The following is a 15,623-nucleotide window of genomic DNA, read 5'->3' as shown; positions in this document are numbered from 1 at the left end:
AGGAGCAGCAGGGAATTAAAGGGAGATCTGTGTGTTCAAACAGAAAATTCAGTGGTTCGTTGCAAGCAGAGCTTGATCACAACCAAAAAAAAATAATGAGAGCCTTTAACAAAGCTCTAATTGTGCAATAAGCCATACCAGGGAGAAAAGAAACAACAAAACCCCAAATGTTTTGATAAATGGGATTATGAAACTCCAGAGCAGTAAAACAAAGACTAAAACCACAAATGGTAATAAAGCATCATTAAAGGTGCTGTTTTGAAGCTCTGCTGAAGCGCAGGTAAATGTCAGGTTACCCAGGCAGAGTTTTAGTACTCAAAAGCAATGTTTAATCTGATTTTTTGCTCTCCTGAATTTCTGAATGGAAGATATTCCCCTTACTGAGGGATAATTTTTATTTTTCTATGAGGATATGTGGATTTTTTCAGCCCCTTCAGAGACATGGGGCACTATGAGAAAAGACCAAGACTAAGACGAACCCCACAGGGGTCATTTATCCCTTTTGTTCACTGCCTGACAAACAGATTTCAAACTGGGCTTTGCATCCCCATCAGAAGATCCACACCAATCTTAGAGCAAGCTGAGGAAATGCTGAAGAATGCCTGAATTTAGGGATGCCAAGATTTTCCCACAATAAAAGCGGGGCAGATCAACCATAATTTTTTGCAAAATTATAAATGACACCTGAAGTCCTGGCTGGCTTCACCTACTGAGGGATGATTAAGCTGCAAATCTACAATTACTTTTAATCTTAAATAACTGATAGGATTTGAACTCCCAACATACAGTAGCTCAAATGTGATATTACTGGGAGCTTTTTGAAGCCAATCAATAACTATTAAAGCTGGATCCCATCAGCTACCACCAGGTATTAGCCACTTTCTCAATATTTCAAGGATTCAGTTATTCTTAGCTACAGTTAAAGTAGTAAAATGAAGTGGTCTCATACTGACACTGCGATAAATACGAGATTAAATATAGAACAAATTTATTACTCCCCGAAGTCCTACTGAGTGTCCTGATTTTTTTTCCTTTTTTTTTTCTATATCCACAACAATCTGGTTTACTTTGATGTTTTATTATCCCAGATCTAAAGCTCAGGATTGAAAAGCAAAGCTTGAGCTGGTTCAAAGAACCCAACGCCGGCCACGCCGGGGGAAGGGAACAAATTCACAAATTCCAAAGGGAAGGTGGGGACGGCAGAGCCGGCCCTGTGACAGCCGTCATGCCCCACTTAGAGCAAGTGGCACTCACAGGCGAGTGATTTGTGACACTGAGCGGGTGTGACACGGCACAGCACCCCTGGAGTGCCTTGGGCTGCCAGAGGATCGTGCCTGCAGGAGCCGACTTTTCCTAATACCCCGCGCTTTGAAGAAAGCAGAATAATCAACCCATTTTTAAAGCCCTGGTTTGAAGGGCTCCGAGGAGTTTTAAAGGAAAGCAGTTAATTACTTGGCTCGCTTTAAAAATAAATTAACCCACAAATTAGAGTCTGGGTGATGATGGGTGACCCCAGAAGTGTGCATTTTTGGGTTGCTGCATGTCCTGAGCTCCCAGGGATGATCCCAGTTTAACCCCAGAGGGTCTTCCCTGAGGAGCAAAGCACTCCAGAAAACTGTGGGAGCAACAAACCACATCCTCCTCCACCAGCATCTGAGGGGGATGAGTCCACAGGGACATGAGTGTTTGGGTCTCAGCTAAATTCCCTGGAAGTGTTCAAGACCAGGGCTTGGAGCAACCCAAGACAGTGGAAGGTGTCCCTGCCCATCAGAGGGGACTGGAACTGGATCAGCTTTCAAGTCCATTCTGTCATTCCATGATTTATGACATATCCAGGCATTTCTCTGCTCTCCTCACCTGGGATTCACCCCTAAGCAACAATTCCAAAGTGGCCCACTGAATATAACCCTCCCAAAGATGACAGTGACAATCTAATCCAATGAAGGGATCTGGCCTCCACTACTAGTGCACACATAAAATAAATTTAGTCCCAAACAGGTAAGTCTGGTGGCCATGTCCAAAAGCTAGAGGTGGATTTTGTTGGAGACTCTGACAGGCTGGATACACCTTCATCAGCTTGGCAAAACAAGCCCATGGTCTCATAAGAAAATAAAAATTAACCGTAAGTAACAGGAATATTTTCCTTGTGTTGCAAGGATGTGCTGCGTGCTTCTGGGCTCTTCCTTGTCTACTATGCAGGGATGTTGTTGCCTTCAAGGCTCAACCAGCACAGGATCATCCCTGGGATGATAATCATTCCTACAAGCCCTCACCTCAAGAAGCACCACCAGAACCGTTCCCGGCTGGCATCCTGGAGGCACTCACCCTCTCCCAAAAGCCAAGAAAACTTAACATGACAGAAACAGCCATGCTGTGCTAGCCCATCTCAGGGTCAGAGGGCAAATCCTGCCAGTACCAAGCAGCTAAGAGGAGATGTGGCCACTGAGGATGAGTTCCTGGCAAGAGAGATGAAGAGGGCTCTATCCTTGATCAGTGCACGTGGTTGGACTTTGAGATGGAACCACAAAAGGGGAAAAGTGTCCCTGCCCATGGCAAAGGGTTGGAATGAGATGATCTTTAAGGTCCCTTCCAGCCCAAACCATTGTGAGATTCACTGAAGGGCTCTGGTATCATCACACTTGGAGCTGGAGCCTTTCCTGGCGTCAGCGGCACGATGCATTTACGTCAGCGTGTGACAAGGGGCCCGGAGTGACAAGGACTAAGGTAAGATTAAGCATTCAGGAGCAAAGCGTGTCCTTCACTGGAACAAGGGCGCCGGAGCCTTATCGCGCTGCCTTTCGGCACAGCCACGTGCCCAGGCACAGCCTCAACCTCCAGCCCCGGATCGGATGCACATGACTTGGCAAGGCACTGCTGCAGCTCCTTTTTCCCAAGGAAATCACTCCTTTCCTTTCTCCCAAGGAAATAATTCCTTTCCTTGCTCCCAAGGAAATCATTCCTTGCCCAGCCCAGCCGTGACAAATGCTGGGAAATAAAGCCCCAAGTCAAGCTCCTGCTGCATCGCTGATGTGTCGGCGTGACAGACGCTGTGTGGTGACTTCACACCCCAACGTGAGCGTCTTCCCTGAATTTGTGAGCGTTCCACGAGGGAGGAACTGATGGATTTCTGCAGCCAGTGATGCTTGGAGAGCTGTTGGTGCACGCTGTTCCAAATTATTTCCATTTCTAATTAATATTCATAAACGAGCCACAATACTGCGCCTTCCATCAGCCGTCACACACCACCCACGCTAGATGAAAGGACAACTACACGAGATAAGCAGTTTATTGGATCAAAAGTCCCCTTTAGACGAGGAGACAGCTACTGCAACAGCCTCCAACTGATAGCATCCCATCACATGGAGGGAGTATCAGCAAATCTCCCTCTTTAAACCCCAGATTCAGCACACGGAACGCACAACGCAATTATTATGTTAATTTAGCTGCATTTCACTGCCTGCTTGAGGCTTGAGCTGGAGGGAGGAACTTCTGGTTTGAAGAGCTGCCACTGAAAATGGCTACTTCAAAAAACTCAACTGACACCCAATTATACCATCAGCTGTCGAGTTTAATCCCCTTTTGTCCCTGTTGGCAGCAGGGCTGCCTCACCTGGCTGGTTCTGGGCAAGGACTCTGCCCTTCAGCTTTTGCCTTTACCAACCATCTACATCTTGTTCCAGCAGGATCCTGAAGGAGCTTTACCTGTCCTCCTCCCCAAACTCAGTTTAGGTGACAGAAAGCAAGGATCTCATCTGCTTGCACAGAACATGGCCTGGGAATAACAGCTGTTATTGTGAGGTCCTGGCACAGATCTCCCAAAGAAGCTGTGGCTGCCCCTGGATCCCTGGAAGTGTCCAAGGCCAGGCTGGATGGGGCTTGGAGTAATTTGGGATAGTGGAAGGTGTCCCTGCCCATGGAAAGGGGTTGGAACTGGAAGATCCTTAGAGTCCCTTTGAACCCAAACCATCCCAAAATTCCATGATTAAAAAGAGCAGAGGAAGGTGCATTGCCCACTGCTCTCCAGAGCTGTTCTGCTCCTCATCCATGAGGGACCCAAACAGTCTGCCCAAGAAAAAGCATATTTACACCCATTGCCAGAGAGGGAAAGTATAAATATTTCCAAAGCTTTATGAAGGCTGGTACTTACAGTCATGCTTTGAAAGGGAAAGAATAAAGCAAAATATTCAATTAGAAAAAATTACTATAATTGCAGGTTCTATTTTATCCCTCCATTAAAGCAATAAAGTGCCTCGAAATATTGCTAAGCTGGGATACAGAGCTTAGTGCTACTTAACATATTAATATACATCCAGGGGGGTTAATTTAATTTAGATCTGCATGAGGGTCTTCCCTCTTCCCTGGCCCCTATGGTCTCCCCCTACACTTCCAGCTGGATATCCATGCATGCTTCTCCCCCATTCCAAGGGATGGACACACAATGCTGAGGCTGGACATAAATTCTGACATGTGCCACACACCTCTGGAGCCAGAGGAGCCATCAAGCACATCCATGCACAGCTCCACACACACAGATTCCCAGCTTAAACCATGTTTGCCTGCCCCTCAAAGCTCTGATGTCTGAGTATTTGATTTTCTGCTGGACGAAAATGTCCAATTCCCGCTCTCTGAACATCAAACAAAATCCTCTTGGAAATGTAAAATCATCCCATTTTGCTCTAATAGCACATAAATCCCATGGGAAGGGATTTGCTGTTGAAAGTCACCGAGCAAGGAACTGCTGAGGCTGAAGAAGGGGCTCTTCCTCCCAGCCTTGGCTCTCTCCATGCTTTCTCCACACTACGGTGCCACGAGCTGCAGTCTTCCCAATATAACCTCGCTCTTCCCAGCTACAGAAGATAAGTGAATCTTATTTTAGGGAGCCCTTCATCCTTTTAATTAAACAAATTTATATCACTTCTCCGTATCTCATAGCCTCCATTATCTTTTGTGAACTCCTACAATTCTGTTGTAAAGATATATTGAAAAGCGCTAATTGAGATAATCTCTGGAATTCAAGAGTTGCTGTATTTTTAGCCATGTTTTAAAACTATTTTCCCTTTGTTTCTGGAATGCCTCCCATCCTTCCTCCCATGCCAGACTGTTTACATTATTTAAATGCCTTCTGCTTATACCACTCTTTACAATTTTTACTTCAACAACATCGGCCTCCGTTGCTCTTTTTTCCCTCGCTTAGACATAACTGGGATGAATTCCAATCCCAAACTCAAAACCACTCCTGGTGCTTCACTGCTGTCTTCTGTGTTTGGTAGATCAGGAAACGTATTTCTGCCATCCTGTCATCCAGGGCTGCCTGTGTGGGGGATCCAAGCATGAGGAGTTAAACTGATCTTTTTTTCATAAGAGAAAATGAGAGAATGGTGAATTTCCCAGAGACTGGAACTCTTCAAACTCACAGGGATATGTGACACGTCCCTGCTTTAGGAGATGATCCTGAGCCACCTCACTGATAGGATGGGGGAGGTCATGTCTCCTGGATTTTTTTTTGAGAGTTGTGATGACCAGCATCCATCACTGAAGCAAAATATGGTCCTGCTCCGTGCCCCTACAGAAAACCCCACAGAACCCCATGAGCTGAGGGAGGTTCTGGCAGCTGGACATGATCCCCCCTCACTCAGGTTTGGGTTTTTCCCACAGGTTTAATTAGCAAAGTGATAAAGGCAGCTCCAGCTGCCAAAGCCTTTCACATCATGGCTCCTGAAGAGTTTTTAATAAGAGTTCTGCCAAAATGGTGGGGGTTTTATGGGAAACTTCTCCCACATCAAGCAGACCTGGGAAGGCAGAAAAGATGATGTAGCTCAGCAGCTGACAGGAGTTTTCCAGCATGAGCTGAGACCTCTGCAGTGTCCATTTTTGTGTTTGTTCACAACAGGCTTGGTTTTCCTAGCACTCATTCAGTAACCATCTATAGGGCACTGAGAGATTCCTGTTTGAGTCCTATTTCCCACAGGGTTTTGGGACAGGGATAAGATGCCTATTCCCTCAGCCCATCCTGAACAGAGGGGGGTAGTTAAACAGGGTGCATAAAAGAGAGGAAAAGTGACTTTCTACGTGGACAGATAGTGATTGGACAACTGGGAATGGTTTTAAACCAAAAGAGGAGACATTTAGGTCAGATATGTGGAAGAAATTCTTTCATGTGATGGTGGAGAGACCCTGGCTCAGGTTGCCCAGAGAAGCTGTGGCTGCCCCTGCATCCCTGGAAATGTTTAAGGTTAGGTTGGACAGGGCTTGGAGCAACCTGGAATGGTGGAAGGTGTCCCTGTCCATGGCAGGGGTGGCATAGGATGGCCTTCCAACCCAAACCATTCCATGACATGATTCTATTCCATGATAACATGGGAATATTTCTTTGGGATACCAAAATCCGGCTGCAGGTAAACCAAATCAGAATGGAGCAGAGGAAGAGGAGATCATGATAAAGGCTCTGGGCTTGAACACAGAAGGTTTCAACAAAGCTGCCAATTCTGCAAAAATCTTCTGTGCAGCTGAAGTCACTTAAGGACAGACTGTGAATATTTCAGAGGTGAACCTGAGCTCTCACAGATTTCCAAAAAAAGGAGACATGAGGAGCAGCACAGTCTTCAGGTCCCGTTATAGTTTTGGGGACACATTTGAGATGGCCTTTTGCTCTAGTTTTTTGTCTCTTGGCCAAGATTTGAACTTCTTCCTGGTTCAAGATATGGAAGTAAGGAATAAACTACCCATTTATACTGAAATAATGAAAATCCATCAGTGAAATTTGTTCAGGGATGGGCAAACAGCAACTCCTGAGGCTCCTCCTCAGCACTGTGAATGTGGTTCCTCTGCTACAGCATTTCCATATAACCAAACACAGGCTGAAACTGGAATACAGGATGGTTGGAAATGTAAATCCCAAGTGGATAGAGTGACAAAAAAAAAAATAAAAAAATCCGTCCATGGAGAGATGCAGTGGACTGCTCCTGGGACACAGCTAAAATGCTCATTCCCACAATCCAGAAGATTTTGGGGAGCATCTTTGACACTGAAGCCTAAAGGATATGGGATGTGCCTGCAAAGATCAAGCAATTCCACTCCATAGGGTTAAAAATACAAAGTATTCCTCCCTCCATCAGATTGCTGCTAGGTTGGAGGATTTTCTAAATATCCTCCTCCCCTGGAAAGCTCTTTCCCCATTTTCTTGGGATCCTGTTTGGAAAAGCATCTTGGTGCCCTAAAGCATTATGATAGGCTTGGCCATCATTCTGAATGCCAGCACATCAGAAGGAGGTGGGTCAATGAAGTGACAATATTTGGCACATGTTCTTTGCTTACACCTTTAATTACAATTTAATTTTCTCTCTAGCAAAGCTTTACTCTGACTCACAATTCCTCCTGCTTAAAAGCTTCCAGGTGTTAAAACACTGCCTTGTACTACTGCTGATTTTCACTACAGTCAGGTGCTAAAAATCAAGTCAGGATTCAAGGGAAATAAAACAAAATGAGTAGAGAGCGGAGTTGTGTGAGGGATCCAGACTTTTCCACAGGCTCACCTTCATTTCCCAAGGAAAATTACAAATTTGACGTCCCATTTCTGCTCCTTGCAGTCTCAAGGCAGAGCAAGCAGCTCTCCTCCAAAGAGATGCTTTATCACCATCAGTTCTTCCTCCATCCTTTTCATTAAAAGAAATGCTCCCTGAATAACCTACATTTGTTCAGAGAGGAGAACCACTGCAAGGAATAAAGCTGGCTCAGTGCAGCTGAAAGCAAAATGGAAGTGTCTGGAAAGGTGGAAAATACAGAGCCTGGAATTTTAACACATAAAAAATGGTGAGCCATCTTTCCCTCCTTCCCTTGGCACCCTGCCTCCCCTCCACCAGGAAAGGCACTGTCAGGCTGCCACTGGCATTAGAGATAAAGCCATAGGGAGAGTGGGAAAAAAACAAACAGCTGTTTTTCCTGGAGTTCAGCTTGAACAGCTGAAAAGGGATGTTGTGGTCAAGGTCCACATGGGGGGAGCATTTAGGAAAGCAGCCTGCAGCCCAGCTTCAAAGCAGTTGGGTTCCCTTCCAGTTTTTGGACTCCTGGAGATGCTGTCCCCAAAATACCTTGCAATGGTGTCTTCACCTTGAAAATCATGGAAATTTTATGCTGGTTCCAGTAAGAACTAAGTCAGGTCACCCAAACAGTTCTGCTCCCCTTTTATCCCCCCCAAAAACCAGGGTAGGGGGGTGATGAGCTGCTGTCACTGCCCAGCACACGTAGCTCTTCCTCAACAGCATCCAAGAGCAAACCAAACTCCAGTTTCTCCTCCAAATCCCATCCCCACCTGCCCAAGCCATGCTGTCTCTGCAGAAACACCGGGTTGCATGGGAAGGGGAGTTCCCAGCAGCTCAGGGCAGGATATAATTTCTCCCAAGGAAAGATTTGGAGAAATCTCTGCCCTCCCAAGGCTGGCCCAGCAGATCCGCTCCAACATCTGTGGTTGGACCCCCTCTAGTGGGAACCACTCAACAAGACACGGAGCATCACCACCAGCAGCCACCCATGGAGACCCCACTCAAGGGATAAAGCCCTTTTTCCATCGTTATTATGATTATTATTATTATTTCCACTCTCTCAGAAGCTACATGCTCTGTAGATGTTGTTGGACCTCTACACCCACAGCCCAGCACTTCCTTATGGAGATCCTGCAGAAATGGGGGTGGAATGGGTAAGTTTTTTGAAAGGGAGAACAACCTCGCTGGAAAAAAAATATAAAAAGTTAAACCCCAGACCTGATTTTGTAGGGAGAACATATTTATCATCTATCCCAGAATGTCTTCCCTCTGCCAACTTGTCAAAAACTGACAAAACTCCATACTATAAAAGCAAGCTGTTAAAACTTGGCTAAAAGGAAAAACTCAGCTGCCAGACAAGCTAACCAGAAAAGGCTGAAAAAAAATATTCCAACGTGCCAAGGAAGGCAGCAAATTTACAGAAAGTCTCTACAGAGCTGAACATCCCAAACCAAGACAAGGAGGCAGCACTGGGTCAGCAGCTTCTGGTTCATCTGCTGTTTGACAAGCAGATGGCTTCCACTTTGAGGGATTCAGACAGAGAACTCCAGAGTCGTAGCTGCCTGTATTTCTAAACTATTCAAAATAACGTGTCTCCAACTCAAAAAGTTCATCCCAGACAAAGTATTTTAGGACAGCCTGAACCCACTCAAACACAAAGTCATTAAATGCCACATATTCCATTTAAACCCATTGATTCATCCTTCCACCTCCAAAGATGAACAGCTCACAGATTTGGTCTTTCCACTAATAAAAAAGATGCCAGCTCTCTGCCTAAACATTAGAAATTTCTCACCATGTACGTACACAAGACAATTTTTAATGTCACAACAATGACAAGGTTTGTTGTGGTTTGCTGGGGTTTCTTGTACAGAATGTTTTTCTCCTAGATCTCCTAGATTCAAATCTGTTTTAATAACAAACCCCACAAACAGAGCACATTCATGTCCCAAAACTCACCATCACTGATGGTTTAACACACACAGAGATATCCAGCTGGTCAGCATTCATTTTAGCTCAGCTCCACATCCCGTTAATCCAATGGAATCCAATAATGTTTGCTTTAATAGCACGGCACAACGCAAGGGATCTGACTTTCCACTCTAAAACCCCCATGCCAGGGCAGCATCCATGACCCAGTAACCCACTTCCAGCAGAGGTTAAGGAAAGGTACATCAGACAGGGAAGCTCACTCCTGTCATTCATACAACCTGTGCAACTACTCAAGATACCAAAACTTCTGCTTCTCCTGAATTTACATGGCTGAACAGCTCTAGCAAAAGAACAGCCCTGTCCTCACCCTGTTTCCAGCAAAACCATAGCATCCCTCCTCAAGGAACAGCCCTTGGCAGCTTGCACTGCAGCACCTCTATAATGAGCATAACGTGCCCCAACTGGCATCCTTCACTTTTTGGATAGTCTGGATGAATTGTTCAAGTCCTCGAATTGAGAGGAAAGGTGAATATTGTAGGTTTATGAAGGTAAAAACCCCAGGAGCTGAGCTTTATTGGTGAGAATGGCATTGGAGATCAGACTACTGGCATCCATTTGAGATCAGACTACTTCCAGCAAGAATTCAAAATAAATGTATCTATACACACACACATATGTTTTTACTATTTTTCCAACAGCCACTACAGACAGACAGTATTAACACATCCTTCAGATCCCAGCTGAACTAAAAAAAAAGCACAAAAACTCCAGGAATATCACTAAGTGCCCCCTCAGCAATCGCACTGCCCCCTCAGCCCTCCTGCCTGGTCACGATCCACCCTCTGAGTACAACACAAACAGACAAAGCCCTCATCCAGACTGCTCCAAAACAAGCTCCTTCTCCCACAATCCTGACAAAATGAAGAGACAGCCTTGCTAAAATAAGATCCCGATGTATATTTATATTTCTGCCATAAAATGCTATTTATTCACCATCTTATTGGCGAGTCTTCCCAGTATTTACGAGAAGAAGCCGCCACAGGAATTGTGTCATCCCTCAAAATCCAAACGCACATTTACCTAACGTATTCAGGATGAGAATTCCTCTACTACTCCAACCTGCCCCCCTCCAATTCTCCACGGTTTCGTTCCCAGCTGCTGAGCAACACCCACGACATCCCCTACGTAAGGTACGATCCCAATTACGCTCCGTGCAGCGGCAGCGCGGATCTGTGATCCCACGGGAGAGCAGGCTCGGAGCATTACGCACTGAACTTACGCTGTCCCAGGTTTTCCTCCTCCATCCCCACGCCTAAACTTCTCCCCAGCAGGCAGGGATTGTGCTGCAGGCAAAGCTGGCCAAACCAGTGTGATCCAGTATTAGCCCCATCACCGCATCTGAGATTAATTTTAATGGCGTTGGCAATAGCTGGAGTGGGAATGCAAAAAGACATCCTCGTGGAGGCTGCTCCACAGATCCCAGGAAGTTAATTCTGGCTCTGGTCAGATATTGGGAGTCAGCTCCACACTGTCCAGCATGCCTTAAAGAACGGGAGCTGGGTGCTGGTGGGATTAGAGATCAACAGGAGAGAAAGCTCCCTGATTTCACCTGACATGATCCAGGCTGCAGCATTCCTTATCAGTCCCCTTTGGCATTCCCAGCCCTGCACAATCTCAGAAGCAAATGTTTTTCCTCTGCATTACCCTAGCAGGGAAAAGTCTGGGCAACTTGAGCTCTGTTTCTTCCTATTACCCAAAAATCAGCCCCCTGCATGAATCCCCTCTGTCCCTGCCAGTATCACTTCGGCATCCCCCTCCCCACACGCTCACTCGAGCATGCCACGGCATGGGGTGTTTGTGCACAGCTAAAACACAACCATTTCTTCTGCCTGACTCCAAGAAAGGAAAAATCCAACTTGCCAGAGGAGCATCTGCATTGAGAACTGCTTTTGCTGATGGGATCAGCATTTGGGAGTACCAGGGGAAGCAGCAGAAAGGGTCGCGGACCAATTCATCATCCTCGCACGCACCACCCGCAGACATCCCCCTCCCGCCACCCCCCAGCCCAAATCCCGGCCGTAAAAAACCCATAAAAATAGAATAAACCCCCAAGCAGAAGTTGAGAACAAATGTGCTTTGAACGCTGCACAAATGACATTGAAGATGCAGAAGAAATATGTATTTGCTGTTGCACTGCATGATTGCATGGGCTTATTTCCTACGTACACATCTCACGCACCCTTCCCACACAGATCCCCTCCCCTCCACCCCCGCGGCTTCTTCAAAAAAAATTGGGAAAATAAAAATCTTGGATCCCTAAGGATTATTTGAAAAGCTACAAACGCTGAGGGACCCCCATCTGGAGCATCTTCCCTACAGCCTAACCCATCCATGGTGTGGAGGGGGTGCAGCCACCACCCTGTGACACAATCCAGAGCTGTCCCTCTACCCCCACCCCAAATCTCACACCCCTTCCACGTTCCCTACCCGCGCCCCAGCTCAGAGGATGCTGGGCCACGCCGGGTTTTTACAGCTGTCCTTACACCACCTCTTTCGGTAAGCCCGACATCTCTGTGGCAGTGTTTGCATCCACAGGCTTTCATCCTGGAGAATCCCTCCCTGCCTCCTCCCACCTCTCTTTTTGGGGAGGATAACGTAATTTCCAGCTCGCACTGGAGGATGTTTTTTTATTCCTGCCGAGCCCGAGGTCACTTGCCAGACTCGTCCTCTGGCCAGCGTCTCCTCCACCCCAGGACCTCTCCCTCCGGCAGGGAAGAGTCCCTTATCCCTGACCTTCAGGCTGGCACCGGCAGCCCCACGGCCGCCGCCGTCCCCACCGAGGAGGCTTCCCCTTTTTCCACAGCCACAGCCGAGGCATCACGCTGCGTTTTTCCACTCCCACCACCCGCTCCTTCGGTTCAAGGGGAGTCAGCGAGCCAGCAGCTCCCGCTCTTCTGGCTGGGGGGAGGCTCTCGGGGATGGATGAGACCCTCACCCCTCATCCCCACGGGATCTGTGCCAGGAGGAAATCAACCCTCTGGAACCAGCATGTCCCAGCGCTTGGCACCCACGGGTCCATCCCCCTGCAGACCCTCTCTGGAGCAGCCCCTGCGTTCTATAGGGGCTTTTTCTCATTGCCCCCTGGCTCCAGGAGGGGCGTGATGGGGTGAGTCCCCTCCAGGGACACAGGACCTCCCTCTGCAGTGCTGCCACTGCCAGGGTCACCCCCAGCCCTGGGCTTGTCCTGGAGGGAAGAGCAGCTCCATGAGCTCCCTCCCAGTCCTGCCCCATGTCTGTGGAGCACCATCTTATTCCCACGGAGCTAGAATCCCTTCCATCCCACACCATGGGGGGCACAGAACTGTGTCCCCTCCAATCTGTGAGGTGACAGCAGCCCTATTCCCCTCTCCTCAGCCCCACATGCTGCATCTCTGCTCCCTTTGGGGCTCTTCTCAGTGAAGAAGGGGTCACCCCAAATCTCCACGTGTGGAGCACCAATCTCATGTCCTGCTTGTACCAACCAATGCCACTCCTCCCACCTCAGCCCCACAGACGTATTTTGGGTAACTTCTCTTCCCCTCAAATGTTTCCTCAGCACAAGGCGGCCCTTGACACCTCCTCCACTGTGGGGAGCACTGGCAAGGGTCCACCTCAGACAATGAGGTGACAATGAGCCATGTCCATCTTACACCACAAGACGACAACAACCCCCATCTGCCCTACCTCAGCCGGGGACAGTGACCCATGTCCACCTCAAATGATGAGGTGAAACTGACTCCCATTGGTCCCACCTCAGCCAGGGGACACTGATCCACCTCAAGCCATGAGGTGACACTGCCCCACGTCTGCCTCAAGCCATGAGATAACAGCAATGGCCATCTGGTCCACCTCAGCTAGGGGACAGTGAGCCACATCAGCCTATCGAGGTGACACTGACCCCCATCTGCCCCACCTTGTCCAGGGGACACTGACCCACACCAAACCATGAGATGACACTGACCCACCTCAAATCAGGAGGTGACACTGACCCACGTCCACCTTGGACCACAAGCTGAGAGCTCTCCACCTCATCCAGGGGACAGTGACCCATTTTAAACCAGAGGGTGTCACTGACCCATGCCCATCTTGGACCACGAGCTGACAGTCACCCACATCCGCCTCAAACCAGGTGCTGACAAGCACCTACAGCAGCACACTGACCCACGTCCACCTTGGACCACGAGGTGACACTGTCCCCGTCCATCTCAAACCAGGAGGTGACACTGTCCTCGTCCATCTCAAACCAGGAGGTGACAGTGCCCCACATCCCCCTCGGAGCAGGGGCTGACGCTGCCCCCCGTTCCCCTCGCACCGGGCGCTCGCAGTCCCCGCTCCCGCCCCTCCGCCGCCGCGGTGCCCGAGACCCAGCGCGCCGCCCGCCCCGCCGGGGGCACGGCGGAGTCCCCGGCCGCCCCTTACCTCCAGACCTGCCCCATCTGCAGCAGGTGGATGACGGACTGCCAGACCCAGACGGAGATCCTGCAGAGGCGCTGCGCCCCGGGGGTGGCGGTGCCGCCGGCTCCTCCTACCCCGCCGGCGGGTCCCCCACGCCGGCCCGCGGTCCCCCCCATCATGGGCGGCCCGCGGCTGCTGAGCCCCTGCACGGCGCCCAGCCCGCCGCCCGTGTAGTCCTGCACGAACCAGCGGAAGCTCAGGATCTGCACCAGCACCGAGGGCAGCAGCACGAAGGCCAGGGTGAGGCCGCACCACAAGTAGTCCCGCCGGCCGTAGTGGTGCAGCGCCAGCCACAGGTCCGTGCCCACATCCCCCAGCAGCACCAGCAGCGCCAGCACGATCCACAGGCAGTCCAGCCACGGCCGCTCGGCCGCCTCGCCGCCCTCCGGCGGCCCTTCGGCGGCGGCGGCGGGGGGGCGCGGGGCCAGCGGCTCGGCGGCGGCGGTGGCGGCGGCCCGCCCGAAGAGGTTCCGCAGGCAGGCGCTCCGGCAGCCCCAGTAGCAAGACGACGTGTTGCAGCAGTGGCAGATGTGCAAGGAGCTGCTTGCGCCCGGCTCCTCCGCCACCTCGGCCGCCGCTGCCCCGACGCCGCCGCCCGTGGCCGCCGCCGCCTCGTCCAGGTTGTGCAGCTGGGCGAAGCCGCTGCCGCCGCCGCCGCCGCCGCCGCCGCCGCCATCCGACTTGGCCGCCATCTTGCTGCCGCCGCCGCCGCGTCCCCGGCCCGTTCGCCGGGCGCTCGCTCGCTCTGCCCCCCCCGTGCCCGCTCCCCCCGCCCGCCGCTTCCGGGGGCGGCGCTTCCGCGGCGCGCGGGACGGGCCGGGGCCGCCTGGCGGCGACAGCGACCGGCGGCGGGGCCGGCGCGGACGGGAGGGAGCGGCGCCCTCCACACGCCGTGCCCGGGCACGGACAGCGCCCGCCGCAGCGGGATGCTCCGTGCCCCGTCCCGCCTGGCCCGGGAACTCACGGGGATGAGGCCTGGAGAAGGGGAGGATGAGGGGGGACCTCAACTTGCTCGTATGGGAGAGAGGAGGAGCAGGCGCCGGGCTCTGCTCGGTGCTGACCCGGACAGGAGCCGAGGGAATGGGCTGGAGTTGTGTCAGGGGAGGGTTAGGTTGGATACTGGGGAAAGGTTCTGATCCCAGAGGGTGATTGGGCACTGGGACAGCTCCTCAGGGAATGGTCACAGCGCCAAACCTGACAGAGCTCCAGGAGCAGCACTTGGACAGCGCTCTCAGGCTCAGGGTGGGATTGTTGGGGATGCTCTTGTGTGGGGCCAGGAGTTGGACTGGATGATCCTTGTGGGTGATTCTCTGGACAACCTCTGCCCTCACAGGTCTTGATACTCTCACAGGGAAGAATTTCTTCCTAAAATCCCTTCTAACCTTGCCCTTTTTCAAATTAAAACCATTCCCCTTGTCCTGTCACTCCATGCCCTTGTCCAATGTCCCTCTCCAGCTTTCTTGGAGCTCCCTTACAGAATTAGGTTGGAAAAGACCTCTGGCATCACCGAGTCCAGCTGTTAAGCCATGGACATGATCACACCTAAATTGTGTCTCCAAGTTCTACATCTACACGTTTTGGAAACCTCTAGGCATGGAGATTCCACCATCAGGTTGCCTTGGGCAGCCTGTTCCATTGCCTGACACTCTTTCCATGAAGA

The 15,623-nt window shown here is 50.4% G+C and overlaps 1 protein-coding gene across 1 annotated transcript in view; it reads right to left on the bottom strand.

Moving 5' to 3' along the window:
- The window catches only part of XKR6 (XK related 6), a 179,203-nt gene extending 164,548 nt beyond the window's left edge, over positions 1-14,655 (bottom strand). The window contains exon 1 of the mRNA XM_064709946.1: positions 13,928-14,655. Coding sequence (XP_064566016.1) covers positions 13,928-14,655 — 728 coding nt within the window. The remainder of the gene's footprint in view (positions 1-13,927) is intronic.
- Positions 14,656-15,623: the final 968 nt, after the last annotated feature.

This window comes from Zonotrichia leucophrys, chromosome 3 (assembly GCF_028769735.1).
Source record: "Zonotrichia leucophrys gambelii isolate GWCS_2022_RI chromosome 3, RI_Zleu_2.0, whole genome shotgun sequence".
NCBI lineage: Eukaryota > Metazoa > Chordata > Aves > Passeriformes > Passerellidae > Zonotrichia > Zonotrichia leucophrys.
The sequence above is the reverse complement of the archived record's forward strand: the minus strand, read 5'-3'. Positions and strand labels throughout refer to the sequence as shown.